The sequence below is a fragment of the Pelophylax lessonae genome, assembly GCF_965119305.1.
Source record: "Pelophylax lessonae genome assembly, chromosome: 2".
NCBI lineage: Eukaryota > Metazoa > Chordata > Amphibia > Anura > Ranidae > Pelophylax > Pelophylax lessonae.
The window spans coordinates 611795867-611811856 of record NC_138769.1 but is presented as its reverse complement, the minus strand read 5'-3'; the positions used below and the strand labels follow the sequence as shown (position 1 = coordinate 611811856).

The 15990-nt window shown below is 47.2% G+C and overlaps 1 protein-coding gene across 2 annotated transcripts in view; it reads left to right on the top strand.

Annotated features, from left to right (window-relative positions):
- NPAT (nuclear protein, coactivator of histone transcription) overlaps nucleotides 1–15990 on the top strand; it is a 126193-nt gene that overhangs the window by 42454 nt on the left and 67749 nt on the right. For both annotated transcript variants that reach the window (XM_082248437.1, XM_082248436.1), the window contains exons 3-4: nucleotides 5929–5989; nucleotides 7852–7924. In XM_082248437.1, the coding sequence (XP_082104563.1) occupies nucleotides 5929–5989; nucleotides 7852–7924 (134 nt within the window). The remainder of the gene's footprint in view (nucleotides 1–5928; nucleotides 5990–7851; nucleotides 7925–15990) is intronic.

Below are 15990 nucleotides of genomic sequence, written 5' to 3'. Positions count from 1 at the left end.
GGTCAGGACATTTGGGACAATAATAACGGGTGTCACGCCTAAATCCGCGCCTGCTACAGACACGACATCTTCTTTGGGGCCATCTTTGGGTAGGGGTACTCGGGAGGGCATAAGGAAAATGCCTCTCATGCAGCCGGCTCACTGCATCTGGAAGGGGAAGTTGGGCAGGCATGCCTCCTGGGTACAGGTAGGCAAGGATGATCTCTTCCTGGAATTCCCGGAAAGATCCAGTTCGTCCTGACGCCTTGTATAGGACAAAGGCGTTCAGCATCGCCAATTGGAATAAATAAACAGACACTTTTTTGTACCAGCGTCTGGCTTTACGGGCAACTAAATACGGCGCCAAAATCTGGTCGTTAAGGTCCACCCCTCCCATGTTAAGGTTATATTCGTGGACACAGAGGGGTTTCTCCACAACGCCAGTTGCCGTAGTGATTTGGATTGTCGTGTCTGCGTGAAGGGAGGACAGAACATAAACATCCCGTGTATCCTTCCACTTCACCGCAAGCAATTTGTCCGTTTTCAAGCAGGCTCTCGCCCCCCGACTAAGACGGGAATCTACAAGCCGTTGGGGGAAGCCCCGGCGATTATGTCGCACGGTGCCACATGCGCCAATTTGTAATTCGAGCAGGTGACTAAATAGTGGCACGCTTGTATAAAAGTTGTCCACGTACAAATGGTACCCCTTTCCGGATAAGGGTGACACCAAGTCCCAAACGATCTTACCGCTGCTCCCTATGTAGTCTGGGCAGTTGGGGGGCTCCACACAGCTATCTTTTCCCTCATAGACCCGGAAACTAACTGTATAGCCTGTGGCCCTGTCACACAATTTATACAGTTTGACCCCGTATCTGGCACGCTTGCTGGGGAGGTACTGTTTCATAGCAAGGCGGCCAGTAAATTTAATCAGGGACTCGTCAACGCAGACAACTTGTTCGGGGGTAAACAAGGCTGCAAACCGCTGATTGAAGTGGTCTATGAGGGGCCGAATTTTGTGGAGCCGATCGTATGCAGGGTCTCCCCGAGGACGACAGATTTCATTGTCGCTGAAATGCATAAATCGCAGAATTTGCTCATATCTCGCCCTGGACATGGAGGCAGAGTACATGCGCATATGGTGAAGTGGGCTAGTGGACCAATATAGCCGCAATTCACTCTGTTTAGTTATGCCCATGTGGAGGGAAAGGCCCAGAAAGATCTTAAATTCGGAAACCGTTAAAGGTTTCCAGCCGAATTGTCTGGCAAGGGGCGAATTTGGGTTGGCGGCGATAAATTGTTGAGCATATAAATTTGATTGATCCACAATAGATCTGAAAAGATCTTCCGTGAAGAACAGCTCATAAAAGTTCAGGGGCGTAAAACCAGCTGTCTCCACGTGGATTCCAGGTTGGGCGGTGAATGGGGGAAGTACTGGCGCTGTAGTATCAGTGGGTTGCCAATTAGGAAATGCCAGCGCATCAGGGAGGGCACTATGGGCTCTACGGGCCTGTCTTCGAATACGCGGTGGCTGCGGGCCACTACTTGTGCTAGCCACCGCACCAGCTTCAACTGCACTTAGGGGACTCGCCACGTCACCAGGTCTTACTGCAGTGCTGGTTGTACTAGGTCCAGGGTGTACTAGGCCGCTGGCGCTTGCCAGGTCGCCAGAAGGATGAGCGGCACTAGTACCCACACTCTGCTCCATACGAGCACCCTGCGATTCCTGCATCTCAACAACACCAGAATGGGGTCGGGTACGCCTGGGTCTAACAGGGACCCATCTGTCGTCGGAGCTATCTGTCAGGGAGCCGCTGCTGTCATTTGGTTCGTATACTGACCCTGATTCTGCCGGTGAGGCTTCCCCATCGCTCTCACCTGACATGGTCATCATACTGTAAATAGCTTCATCACTGTACGAACGTTTAGACATTTTGGTAACTAAATTTACCCGTACAGTGATGCGACTCACAGGTAATAAAAGCACCTGGTTGTCGAAGACTATTTCAAGCGCTACCAAAAAAATTGCTAATGCTAGCAGGGATCAGGCCTGACTCTGCTAACACAGCGGTTTTGTGTCTTGTGTTTTTTTGTAAGTGACAGTAATCTGTTGATTACTACACTTACCTGGGTGAAAGGGTTAAACGCAGGTGCTGGCAGGAATCAGTGCTGATCGTGCAAACACTGCGTTTTGGGAACCCTAAACTATGGGGGCGCTAGTATAGCTCTGATCAGATCAGATATTGATCTGTTCAAACACTATACTAGAAATGGAAGTGTAGGTGCGTGCGTGTGTGCGTGCGTGCGTGTGTGGCAATCAAGGGGTTACTTCTAAACTATGCGCTGGGGATCTGGGGGGGGTGGCGGGGACCCTAAACCTCCTTTGGGAAAGAAACTAGCTAGCTAGCACAACCTCAAGTCACAATGACACCAATACAAAATACAGTAAAAACAGTATATTATGTGTGTATTAGTGCTAATGTGACAGAGGGTGTAGGGGTTAACGGGATGTGATCAGGGGGGGATCAGGGGTTTAAATCTTTATTGGAAGGGGCTGGCGGGTATCCTAAGGATAAAAGGAACGGTGGCAAGCGCTAAACCTGGTCACAAGTCACACTTATACAGGTATATAGAAAATGCTATATACTGTATACAGTGTGCGTTGTGGCAGGGGGTGTAGGGGTGATCAGGGGGGGATCAGGGGATTAAATCTTTATTGGGCGGGTGGGGGGGACCCTAAACCTGCTTGGGACACAAACTTAGTCGCCTGCGCTAATTCTGATCACAATCACACTAATACAAAAATACAAAAACACAGTATATTACGTTTGTATTAGTGCTGATGTGACAGAGGGTGTAGGGGTTAACTAGCGGTGATCAGGAGGGGATCAGGGGGGATCAGGGGCTCAAATCTTTATTAGGGGGGGGTGGCGGGTAATTCAAGTGGAAAAAGGGGGGTCGCAAGCGCTAGACCTGACCACAAATCACACTTATACGGGTATATAGCAAAATGCTATATACTGTATACGGTGTGTGTTATGGCAGGGGGTGTAGGGGTGATCAGGGGGGGGTCAGGGGCTTAAATCTTTATTGGGCGGGTGGCGGGGACCCTAAACCTTCTTGGGACAGAAACTTAGTCGCCTGCGCTAATTCTGATCACAATGACACTAATACAAAAATACAATAACACCGTATATTGCGTTTGTATTAGTGCTGATGTGACAGAGGGTGTAGGGGTTAACGGCGGTGATCAGGGGGGGGTTCAGGGGGGATCAGTGGGTTAAATCTTTATTAGGGGGGGGTGGGGGGTAATTTGAGTGGAAAAGGGGGGGTCGCAAGGGCTACACCTGTTCACAAATCACACTTATACAGGTATATAGGTATATGCTATATGCTGTATATAGTGTGTGTTGTGTCAGGTGCTGTAGGGGTTAATTGGGGGGGGGCGATCGGGGGTGAAATGTGCCTATCTAGCTGTGTGTGATGTGCTTGGTGCAATTACTCACAGTAAGATGTGCTCTCCTCTCACGCTGGATCCGAAAAGACCGTTGGGAGGGGAGGGCACATCTCCTCTAAGCCTGTGTTTACATTTCACAGGCTTAGAGGGAGATCTGATTGGGCAGGACCGATCAACAGGTCCAGACCAAAAATGATTGGCCTGGACCTGATGACTGATCGGTTCTGAACCCAATCGAGTCATCGGCGGCGGCGGCGGGGCGCGGGAGCGCGCACAGGGCCGGCAAAAAGTGCTGACGTAGGCCTACGTCAGTTTGCCTGGCCGGGGCTGAGCGCCGACGTAGATCGTCGTGCGCCGGTCGTTAAGTGGTTAAAGGAAGCCTCCACAAAAGGAAGTGGGTTTTTATCCATTCTAGTCTCGATCCAGAGCAAAAAAAAGATGTGGCTTTAGATGTATGTTAACAAAGCTTCATATGATTAAAATGAACAGACACACCAAGAGCAGTTTTGATAAAAAGCATAAAACAAAACTTTACTGGACATGAAAATACATAAAGCTTCCTACACATAAGTTACCATAAACATTACACAAAACACCACGACTTAGGCCTCTTGCACACGATACTCCTGTTTGGGCATCTTGCGGCTTAAAAATGCTCAGTACAGCTTTTTGAGCTAAAATACAGCCCATTAATTGTAATGTGCCTATGCACACAGGCGCTTAAACAAGCGCTGTGTATTCTTCAGTAAGAACAAAATAGAAAAATCTGCATTTTTGGTCAGTAATTTAAGCCTCAATACTCGCGAATACACGCGAATACTCTCAAATACTCGCAAATACATACAAGAAAAAAGGTCTGGAAAAAAGTAGATGCTCAAACAGGAGTATTGTGTGCAAGAGGCCAAAAGGAGATGCTCAAACAGGAGTATCGTGTGCAATACACTCCTATTTCAAATATCCCAAAATAGCAAATAATACTTCGCTCTGGTAGTTGAATGTCAACAGCTTACACTGGATAGCTGGAGGAACAGGACAATAAGAAATCCTGGCTGCATGCTTGGTCTTTTCACAACTCAAAAAAACAGACTATTCCTCATGCTATGGACTGTGATGTAGAAACCCAGAAATTATGTCATGACATCACGTCTGGTTACTGGAGCCTTAAGGTTCCAGAATAAAAAAAAAAACTTGGCGTTTTGAATACTTTTAAGTGCAGAGGAGGGATTTGAGGTCTTTTAGACCCCCAGGTCCCTCCATAAAGAGTACCTGTCACTGCCTATTACTCTCACAAGTTATATTTACAATCCTTGTGACAGCAATAAAAGTGATAAAAAAATAAAGGTACAGTGTAAAAATAAAAAAAATACAATAAAATAAGGAGAAAAAAAAAGTTAAAGCTCCCAATCCTTCCGTGCTTGCGCGCAGTAGGGAACACATACATAAGTCACGCCCGTAAATGTTAAGTGTTCAAACCACACGTGAGGTATCGCCGCAATCGTTCTTGTGAGAGCAATAATTCTAGCACTAGACCTCCTCTGTAACTCTAAACAGGTAACCGTTAAATTTGAACGCGTCGCTTAGGACATTTTTGAGTACCGTAGTTTGTCACCATTCTACAAAGATGTGCAGTTTTAAAGCATGACATGTTAGGTATCTATTTACTCAGTGTAACATCTTTCACATTATACTAAAACATTGGGTTAACTTTTAAGCTGGCCATACACCTGCCGAAATATCGGGCAAACTCCTTTTCGAAAAATGAAAAATCGGCCCTGAGAGCAGACGATCGTGCCATCATGTAATGACCGAATTTTGAACGATAAATCGTTCAATGGACATAAATGAATTCAGTTTGTCACATATACCTAGTGCGGACAGGTCGGAAACACCTTAACCTATCAGTTTATTGATCGGCTGGCAGATTTTTAAAACTGTTCCTTCGATTTTTCAGCTCTGAAAAGTTAAAAACGATTTTCTATTTGTGCCCATTAACTGGAGGAAAAACAGACGATTGGACCAAATGACAAATTTTTGAACGATTTTTCGGCAGGTGTATGGCCAGCATTACTGTTGTGTTTTTTTTTGTTTTTGTCGTGCGCAAATACATTGTTACATAAAACATTGCAACGACCGCCATTTTGTTCTCTAGGGTCTCAGCTTAAAAAGAAAAAAAAAATATATATATATGTATATATATATGTGTGTGTGTGTGTATGTATGTATGTATGTATGTATATAAATAAATATATATATATATATATATATATATATATATATATATATATATATATATATATATATATATTGTTTGGGGGTTCTAAGTAATTTTCTAGCAAAAAAAAAATGATTTTAATTTGTAAGTAACAAGAAAAAGACTTGGGCATGAAGGGGTAAAGTTCCGTAGTGAATGCTGTGCTATAGTCCCAAAGTATTTTCTACTAGTTATTTCTGACCAAATAACATGCATCTCTCATGTACATTGTCTTGTTTTCTAGTCCCTCTTTGGAAAAAATCTCACAACAATCTTGAATGAATATATAACAATGAAAGCTAAGGGTGAGTAGTAAATGTTTAAATCCTCAAAATGTTTAAAAACCAGGTTTTTTTTTGGATTTAATATAAATCTATAGATATAAAGGTGCAATTACAAAGCCTAATAGAATGAAAATAAAAAAACAATGACCTTTCAGAGGCTTAAACTCTGAGAACCATACAACCTAGCTATATAGCATATTTTCTACTATAAAATAGGAGATGTTCTGGGGATTGGTTGATAATAATTTGAAAAAATTAAGTGCATTTATGCCATACCTTTTCAGATTTTATTAGGTGTCGTCTGTCTCTTAACCTGTGCATTGATAGGACAGCATTACTTATCTGACTAAAGTTGCAGATTTACCCAATAGCATCATTTCTATATACAGTAGAAGAAAAGCTGTTTCAGTAATGTTTTAGGTCTACATTCACACTTCATGTCACCTGCTCTATGTATAGTTGTAAGCCTTTCAGTGTGAATAGTACCCCAGCGCACGTTACAGGAGAGGGCGACTCTTGCAGTGCACTACAATGCTTGTATCTTGCTTTGTAGTGTGCAGCCTAGTCCTAATGAATGGACAGCCTTCACATACTATGTAACACACATTAAAGGCTAAGTTCACCCTTTCAACAAAAATGTCTATTCTGTCAAAGGGCCTTAGTAGAAAAGAAGTGCAATGATGTAAAATGTTAATTAATTTTATGGTTATACTATATTGTTATGTTGTTACCTTTTTTGTTTTAACTTGGCCTTTAGACTCCATTCACACTAGCGCGACTTGTCAGGCGACTTGGTCGCCTGACAAGTCGTGGTCGGTCGCCCGCCATTGAATAGTACAGGACCCGTTCTAATGGGAGCGACACAAATCGCTCCGACTTAGAAAAAGGGTCCTGTACTACTTTGGGGCAACCTGGAGGACACTTGCATTGACTTCAATTATATGAAGTCCATGCAAGTCGCGCCGAGGTCGCCCCAGCAAGTCGTGTGACCCCTGTCTGAACGGGGTCTTAAAGTGCTACAGCTGGACACAAAAGTTGCTTCAGTGGGTGACATGTTTTGGGTCAGCTGCTTGGATAGCATTGATGCCAAAGCATCAGCATGAAATCCATAGAACTACCATTCTGAAAAGAGTTCAACAATGGCAGCCTCCATAATCTCGCATGACGCAGTCCCTTCAGCCCTGGTTCACACTATAACCTGCAAGTGAATCGCACAGGAAACGCACCGCATTCCTTTGCAGTTCACATGTGATTCAGTTCAGTGCAACTTGAGCTCCTTCATTTTAAATGGGCTCAAATCGCACCGCATCACACCACAGAAGTGCAGGCATCTTTTTTGGAGCCACACAGCAACCGTGTCACATGGTCATTTTGTACCAGTGTGTTCCAGTGCAGGCATATCGAACTGCATTTGCAATCCTTTTGGAGTGTCGGTAACTCTGTATTGACACCTGCAGGAAATCGCAAACACAGTACGATTTGCAATGCGGTGCAGGAAAGGCATGTGTGTGAACCTAGACCTAAAGAAACTAGTGAAAGAAGTTAGGGGAGTTCATTCCTTACTGTAAACTGCATGTAGTGAACTGTTTTTTCTTTTAGTGCTGAACTTTTAGGCTCTGTTAATGTGTATCACATTTTTACTGCTTTCTACATCTTTTCTAGTTATGTTCAGTCTCCCTATGTGATCTGGTGACCAATCTCACCAGGACTGAAAATGAGGGAACATTTTAGTTTTCACCAGAACAAGAATAAAAGGGGAATCTTCCAATATGGACACCTCTTCCAATGTCATCTCTCTGACAGGAGACTTCCCTCACTTTAGAGAGATTATTTTATATCCCTTTTGTTCGCTTTATGATTAACATTTGATTATCTTTTAATAGAGAATGAAGCAGATATACCATTCATGATGTCCTCTCTGTGGAAAAAACTTGACCTCACTTTGTCTCAAATCAGGTATAAATGTATTGAGGGGTTTTGTTTTTAGGGGGGGGGGGGATAAGTATATTTGTGGCACTCACCTGAATTTCTATGACCTTTTTATACAACAGGGATGTGTACATGATCTTCTGTACAGTCGCAATTGTAGAATAAATGGAGCCTATAGCTACATTATTTGTAGATCTTCAACAATATATTGACTATAGATTATATTGTGTAGCTTGGGCCAGAAAGATTAGTTCTTCAAGCAGTATTAAACCCAAAAGCAGCTATTGCAGCTTACCAATTCTTACTTGTGATAGCTGCATTAGTTTTCTTTTTTAGGCTTTTCTTTATTTTCACCTGGTGATCCAGCCAGCAAGTCTTTTGTTTTTCAAAAGGACAAGCTCTCTTCCAGATGTATCAGTTTACAAGGATGAAACACACTATTTAGTACTAGCTTGCTTACAAAGATCAGCTTTTATTTATGTAAAACCTTTATCCTAAAAGGGAAAAAAAACGCTGTAACTGAAAATCCAATGTGAGCAGGCGTTTGGCTTCAGTTTGTGCATTTAAATCTGATAACGAAAAATTGAATACTTACCCTTACGTAATTTTCCTTTCCTGGTGTCTATCCTTGGCAGCATACGCATGGTTGGTTGCTCTGCCCCGGCCAACTCACAGGACTATTATATTTCTATAAAAGAGACTGAGCCCCCCCCCCCTCCCACAATTCAGCCACAAGAATAAGAACGAAAAGGTAGGTATTCAATTTTCCGTTTTCCTGGTGCCTTCATGGCATCACACGCATGGTAAATAACTCGCTACCAGGGAGAGAATGCTGAAGAAAATTTTAAATGACTATTACGAAACAGAAAATTGTAAGGTCTTCCTCCCAAAATCCCGGTAGGTGAGGCTAGCTGGATCTAGGCTGTTGTGAGCCATAAACGTGGAGAATGAGGACCAAGGCTGCCCATAAAGATGAAATCCCTCTTGTCGAGTGCCCATTCACTTCCTGAGGAACAGGAAGCCCACTAGCCTGTGTTTAATCCGCACAAGCCATTCCACTATTGTGCGTTTTGATGCTGCTTGCCCTTTCCTTGCACCACTGGGAACTACAAATAATCTTTCATCTTTTCGGAGATGTAAAGTAGCAGAGATGTTGGACTTTAAGGTTATTGCTACATCCAATTCGTGCAGCATTTATGAATTCCGTTCTTCCGGGAATGCTGGCAGGACCCATTGTTGATTGGAGTGACCTTGGGTATGAATTGATGCGTATGCTGCCATGAAGGCACCAGGAAAGTACATTTAACACTCCCTTCCCTCCAAACTGACAATGCTGCTGTCCAAAGTTGCCCACCTCTGCTCATTAATCCAAAGAAGGCACTGCAATACAGGAAATGTGTTAATGGTTAAATCACCAGGTAAAAACGGGGAGGTGGAGCCTAGGATAAAAATGAACACAGCCACCACATCTAATGACTGGTAAGCTGCAAAATATATTACATTTTTTTAGTGTTTGGGTTTAATACTGCTTTCAGTTTTAGGTGAGCACTGGTGGGATTAAAACTAACTATTTGCTCTGAGACAGCCACAGCACCTGTGGCTGCTTCAATACCCGAAGAGTGACTGCATCTGATTGTATAGCCAGCTTTAAATGCCCTAGCAACAAGATAACAGGCTTGTGGGCTCCTGGTCTAGTCTGGTAAAGGAAGATATTTAAAGTTATTGATTTGAACTTTTATAGGTGCACTGCAGATCTTTAGGCCGGGTTCACATATGTGTGGGTTTCCCCCACATCCAATTTGCATGACATGTGAGTGTGCCCGGCTCGCAATGGAGCCGGTTCACATGTGTCCGGGGCGGCTGGGGTCTGCATTCCCAAAGGGTCCTGTGGGTCTTTGTGTCCGGGTCAGATGCAAATTCAGGAAAAAATTCTGACTTGATTTGCACCTGAACCGGTGAACAGGGATGCACTGGAAACAATTCTGGAAACTGCGGTCGCACATATGTGAACCCTGCCTTAAACATGTGACAGCTTTGCCTCAGCTTGACATTTTTCTGAAGTTTGTGTAGTAAGTGAGAAGGTTTTATTTGGCCAAAAGCTGAGTTCAAAAGTAACGACCATGGTGTTTGAGACTAAGTAAAGCTTGCTGTACACTAGTAGAAATTCACGTGAAAACTTATTTTTTTGTCTGTGCATTTGTTTAATTTTCTAATCTAATCAAATTGATCTTTTTTAACTGTGGTGCCGAGTAATTTTACAGGAACAGGATGGAAAATTTTTCTTGAATGAGTTTCTAACAGTGAATGTGGTTTTCGTCCAGAACATTCCTTAATTCCAAAATGAAACATTAAAAGCAAATAAAATTATGAAGTAATTTTTTTTAACTTTCAAATGGCACTTTTCAAGCGTCACTTGGCATTATCGAATGCATTGATTAGATTTTTCCTGGGAACGTTCAAGCAAAAATCTACCTTTCTCTTACGTCCTCCGACAGTCGCCGCCTCTTCATATTCGTCACTATTGGGGTTATTGACCTTTGCTCCGTAGGAGTAGCTAGGCAACAGAATATATTAATATCAAAGCTTTTAGCATATCCCACCCCCAGGGGGTGGTCCCCTCAGTCCATACCTCCCTGCTTCCTGCATTTCCAACTCAGTTTCTTATGCCTAGCTCAGGAGTATGCAGGCTGTTCCTGTGCTGGGGCTCTTAGTCTCAGCTTCTCTTCTCTTTTTGATTTTATTTGAAGTTTTTTTCTCTTTCTTTACTTAGCTGTTTATTTTCAGCGTTAGTTAGCTTCTTCTGATGAAGATGATCGTGCGGAGCTGGGTCTCAGTCTGGCCACCCTGGATCCCAGGGCTCAGGGCCAGGGGCTTCCCAGCCTGCCATCGAGCGTTCAGCTTAGGTTTTGCCCTGGCACATTGAACGACCCATCCCTGTTCGCTGCAGGGATGCTATTGGTGAGGTGGCTACCTCACTGGACGCCATTGCGGTTTCGCACCGCAGTTCCGCTGCGTCATGCTTGCGACACTCCCTGTCCTCAGTACTGCGGTTTGGTCGCTGGAGCAGGCTCCCCACGCCATCCGGACTGGTAAGTGTAACTCTATGTGGGGACCTGTCTATTTGGGTGTCAGTCTGGGACTGTGTGACCCTGCATGTCTGTGTGGCTGCTGTGCTCCCTGTCAGCTCCTGTGTGGACTTGCTGCCTGTGTGTGGGCTGTGAAGGGGGGGGGGGGCTCTCCCGCTCTGCTGGGTGTCATATGAAGCAGTCAGATTTTAGGCATGCAGTGCGGCGATCCGCCATTTTTTTGGGGCAAAATTATGGTGGCAGGTCCTGTGAGGTACTGCACAGCGTTTTTTGGCGCCAAACGCCGCCATTTTGAGCGGCGATCGATCAGTCCACATGTCAGCGCCATGTTTTATTTGCCCAGGGTTTTCCTCAGCCGAGCGGCCATGTTTGTGTAGCCTTGCATAGGCTTCATAGGGGCGGTCAGTCTTGCATCACTTCCTTTTGCTCTGGGACAGCGATCGGTGCAGCAGCCTGTGTGATCTCTCCAGGTTTTTATATTTCCTTCTTTCCTGTATTCCTTGCCCAGTTTCTTGTCCCTGTGGGGGTCAGTGTATTCAGTGGGTGCGGTGGGCTACGCTCGCCGCGATCTTAAAGGGGCAGTACACTTTATTACTTATTTGGCTGGGGCATGGATTCTCAGGATTGCAAGTTTCCTCCCACCTTGGTGGGGGGCCACGGGGCTGCTGCTTCCCCCGAGGGGGCTGATCTGGCCACTATTGTGGCAAACTTAGCTGCTCAAGTGCAGATGCTGGTGGCTGATCGATCCACTAAACGGCCCAGGGTGTCTATTTCCTCTGATTCAGAGGGCGATGGGGCTGCTATGGCTGGAGTGCCCTTCTCAGGGTCTCACTCATCCCTAGACCTTGTGGGGTCTGACGGGGAGGCTGAGGTGGAAGGGGTTGATAATTCTCCCCCTCGCTCGTCTGAAGAGCTTGCACTCATGGATGAGTTAGTTGCTTCTATCAAGCAAACGCTGCATTTGCAGGATGAACAGTGTCCTCCTGCTTTGATGTCCTCTTATGGGACGCAGAGGAAACGCAAAACATCGCAGGTTTTTCCTTGCTCTACGGAATTTCAGCGTGCGGTTGATGAGCAATGGCGCAATTTAAAGAAGCCTTTTGCTGTACCGAGTAGGTTCAAACTGCGTTATCCCTTTACACCAGCTACTGATGAGCGTTGATGTGTGCCGCCTCAGGTGGATCACGGGGTGGCGATTTTGAATAAATCTACTGCGATCCCTGCTGAGGATACCCCGGTGTTCCGGGACCCGACGGACAGGAGATTGGAATCTCTGGCCCGTCATGCCTATACGGTTGCTGGCTCTATGCTGAAGCCTATTTTTGCTTCCATTATGGCAGCCCAGGCTATTGCGGATTGGACGCAGGTGCTCAAACGCACTCTGGTGGCTGACTCTGCCCCGCCGACAACTTTGGCTATGGTGGATCAGATTCATCAGGGTGTCATGTATTTGTGTGATGCGGACTTGGATTTAGTCCCTTTGGCTGCGCGTCTTTCTAGTGTGGCGGTCTTGAACCGTCGCCTGATATGGCTGAAATGTTGGTCGGTTGACCAACCTTCTCGCAAGACTTTGGCTAATTTGCCCTACGCGGGATCTCGCCTTTTTGGCGAATCTTTGGATACTCTGATAAAGGGAATTTCTGGGGGTAAGAGCACTCTCTTGCCCCAATCTCACAAGAATAAGTTTGTTCGTGGTAAGAAGAATGCTTCGTTTAGGCCCTCTCAGGGGTCCTTTCGTGCCTTTCGGTCGCACTATAAGGGCAAGCCCTTCAAAGGCCAAGGCTCCCAGAAGAAGCCGTGGGCGGGGAAGCAGAAGTCCGGCCAGTCCGGATCCGCTGCCCATAACAATGCGGCCTGAAGGGGTGCCCTCACCCGTTTCTGGGGTGGGGGGACGTTTGCTCTGTTTTCTTCAACCCTGGCTGGACCGCATTCGGGACAGGTGGGTTCAGGAAATCGTTCGATCTGGTTACAAAATCGAGTTTCTCTCTCAGCCGGCAGGCAGATTTTTCCCCTCAAACCTTCAGCTGACTCCGGAGCGCTTGCGGGATCTGCACCTGGCGGTGCGGGACCTGCGGGCCCAGGGAGTGGTGGTTCCGGTGCCTCATCGGGACAGATTTCGGGGGTTCCATTCTGTTCACTGTGCCCAGAAAGGAGGGCAGGGTACGTCCGATTCTGGACTTGAAAGCTCTGAACCGCTTTGTGCGGGTTCGCAAGTTCCGCATGGAATCCCTGCGATCAGTGGTGGCTGCTCTGGTTCCGGGGGAATTCATGGCCTCCATCGACTTGAAGGATGCATACCTTCACATTCCCATTTTCGAGGGTCACCAGAGGTACCTTCGATTTGCCATTGCGGAGGATAATTATCAATTCGTGGCGTTGCCCTTTGGTCTCGCCTCGGCTCCGCGGGTTTTCACCAAGGTGCTTGCGCCGGTTCTGGCCTTGCTGAGGGCCCAGGGCATTTCTGTCCTGGGGTTTCTGGACGATATCCTGATTCGGTCCGCGACCAGTCAGGGCCTGGTGAACGACCTGTCCATCACGATGCAGACTCTGCAGGAATTCGGCTGGACGATAAATTTTCCAAAATCGACGTTGTGTCCGTCGGTTCGTCTTCCCTACCTGGGGATGATTCTGGACTCTGTTCAAGCGAAGGTCTTCCTGCCGGAAGACAAGCTTCGGACACTTCAGTGCGAAGTCAGGTCCCTCAGGGACAATCAGTGCTCGTCCCTCCGGACGTGTATGAGGTGTCTGGGATTGATGGTTTCGGCCTTCAAGGCGATTCCCTTCGCCCAGTTTCACACACGGGAACTTCAGGCGGAGGTCCTGGCCAAGTGGGACGGGCGTCCGCAATCTCTGGATCTGCGGCTGTCGTTGAGCTATCTCACCCGAAGGGGTCTTTTGTGGTGGCTCCAGTCCCCGGCGGTGTCGGGGGGCAAGTCCTTTCGTCCTTTGTCGTGGACGGTGATCACCACGGATGCCAGCCTGTCGGGCTGGGGTGGTGTTCTGGGCGTTCTGTCCGCCCAGGGAACTTGGTCGGAAGAAGAATCCTCCCTTCCGATCAACATTCTGGAATTGCGAGCGATGAATCTCTGTCTTCTGCGTTTGACGGACAGGCTTCAGGGCCGTCCAGTTCGGGTACAGACTGACAATGCCACAGCGGTGGCCTACATCAACCACCAAGGGGGCACCAGGAGTGCCCGGGCGGCCCGGGAAGTAGCCAACATTCTGTCTTGGGCCGAGACGCACGTCCCGGCGCAATCTGCAGTTCACATTCCGGGGGTGGAGAACTGGCAGGCGGATTATCTGAGCCGCCAGACCCTGGACCAGGGAGAATGGTCCCTTCACCCGGATGTCTTCGATGTTGTGCGCGAAGTGGGGGTCCCCAGATGTGGACCTGTTCGCGTCTCGTCTAAACAACAAGGTGGAAAGGTTCGTGGCAAGGACGCGCGATCCTCGGGCAGACGCCTCGGACGCGTTAGTGGCGCCCTAGCATCAGTATCGCCTGATGTATGCCTTTCCACCGATTCAGCTGCTGTCCAGGCTCCTTCGCAGGTTGGCCTCGGAACCGAAAACGGTGATTCTGGTGGCACCAGACTGGCCTCGCCGGTCTTGGTACGCAGACCTCGTGAATCTGGCGGTCGACGATCCGTGGCGTCTACCTCTTCGAGAAGATCTCCTGTCTCAAGGACCGATGTTCCATCCTGCTTTACAGTCGCTGGCTTTAACGGCCTGGCTGTTGAAAGCCAGGTCCTGAAGGATAGGGGTCTTTCCCCTGAGGTCATTCCCACTTTGATCAAGGCTAGGAAGGCCTCTTTGGGGAAGATTTACTACCGTACTTGGAAGGCTTACTTTGCCTGGTGTGAGTCCAGGGGGTATTCCCCTCGCTCATACTCGGTGTCGAGAGTGTTGGCTTTCCTTCAAACGGGCGTGGACCAGCGTTTGGCGTTGGCCACGATTTAAGGGTCAGATTTCTGCGCTGGCCGTTCTCTTTCAATGCCCTGTGGCGTCTAACTCTTTGGTTAGCACCTTTGTTCAAGGGGTGCGACATTTGGTCCCTCCTAGGAGGGAGCCTTTGCCTCCATGGGATTTGAACCTTGTTCTGTCCGTGTTGCAACATGCTCCTTTTGAAAATTTCAGGGAGATCTCGTTGTCTCTGTTGTCCAAGAAGGTTGCCTTCTTGGTGGCGATCACTTCGGCTCGCAGGGTGTCGGAGCTGGCGGCCTTGTCCTGCAAGTCTCCGTATTTGGTGATTCACTTGGATAAGGTGGTCTTGCGACCTAACCCGTCTTTTCTTCCGAAGTGGATCTCGGAATTTCACCTCAATGAGGATATTGTTCTGCCTTCGCTTTGCGCGAAGCCTAAGCATCCGAAGGAGGTGGCTTTGCATTCCTTGGATGTTGTTAGGGCGATCAGGGTTTACCTGTCATCTACTAAATCCTTTCGCAAGTCGGATTCTCTCTTTGTCCTTCCTGAGGGACCTCGGAAGGGCATGGCGGCGTCGGCTGCGATCGCCAAATGGATCAGACAGACGATTGTGCAAGCCTATGCTTTGAAGGGGAAGGTTCCTCCTTTTCCTGTAAAGGCGCACTCTACCAGGTCTCTGAGTACGTCTTGGGCCTATCGTCATCAGGCTTCTGTGGCCCAGGTGTGTAAGGCGGCGACTTGGTCGTCCGTTCACACCTTTTCAAAATTTTAGAAAGTGGATGTTCAGGCATCGGCAGATGCTTCCTTTGGCCGTAAAGTTCTTAGTGCGGCGGTGCCTTAGGGTCCCTTGTTTGGGTCCTTGGCTGTTGGGGTGTTTTTACCCCTAGGTTACTTGTTCTTTCCTGGGTTGTTGCTCCTGTTGAGCACGTTTTCCTGTTGCCCAGTTGGTTCTCTTACTCTGGTAAGGTGCCTTTCTCTGATGTGGGTACTGCGTTGCTTTAGGCGCGGCTGCTTTTTTCCCACCCCTCATGTCTACACTGCTATGGGACGTCCCCAATAGTGACGAATATGAAGAGGCGGCGACTG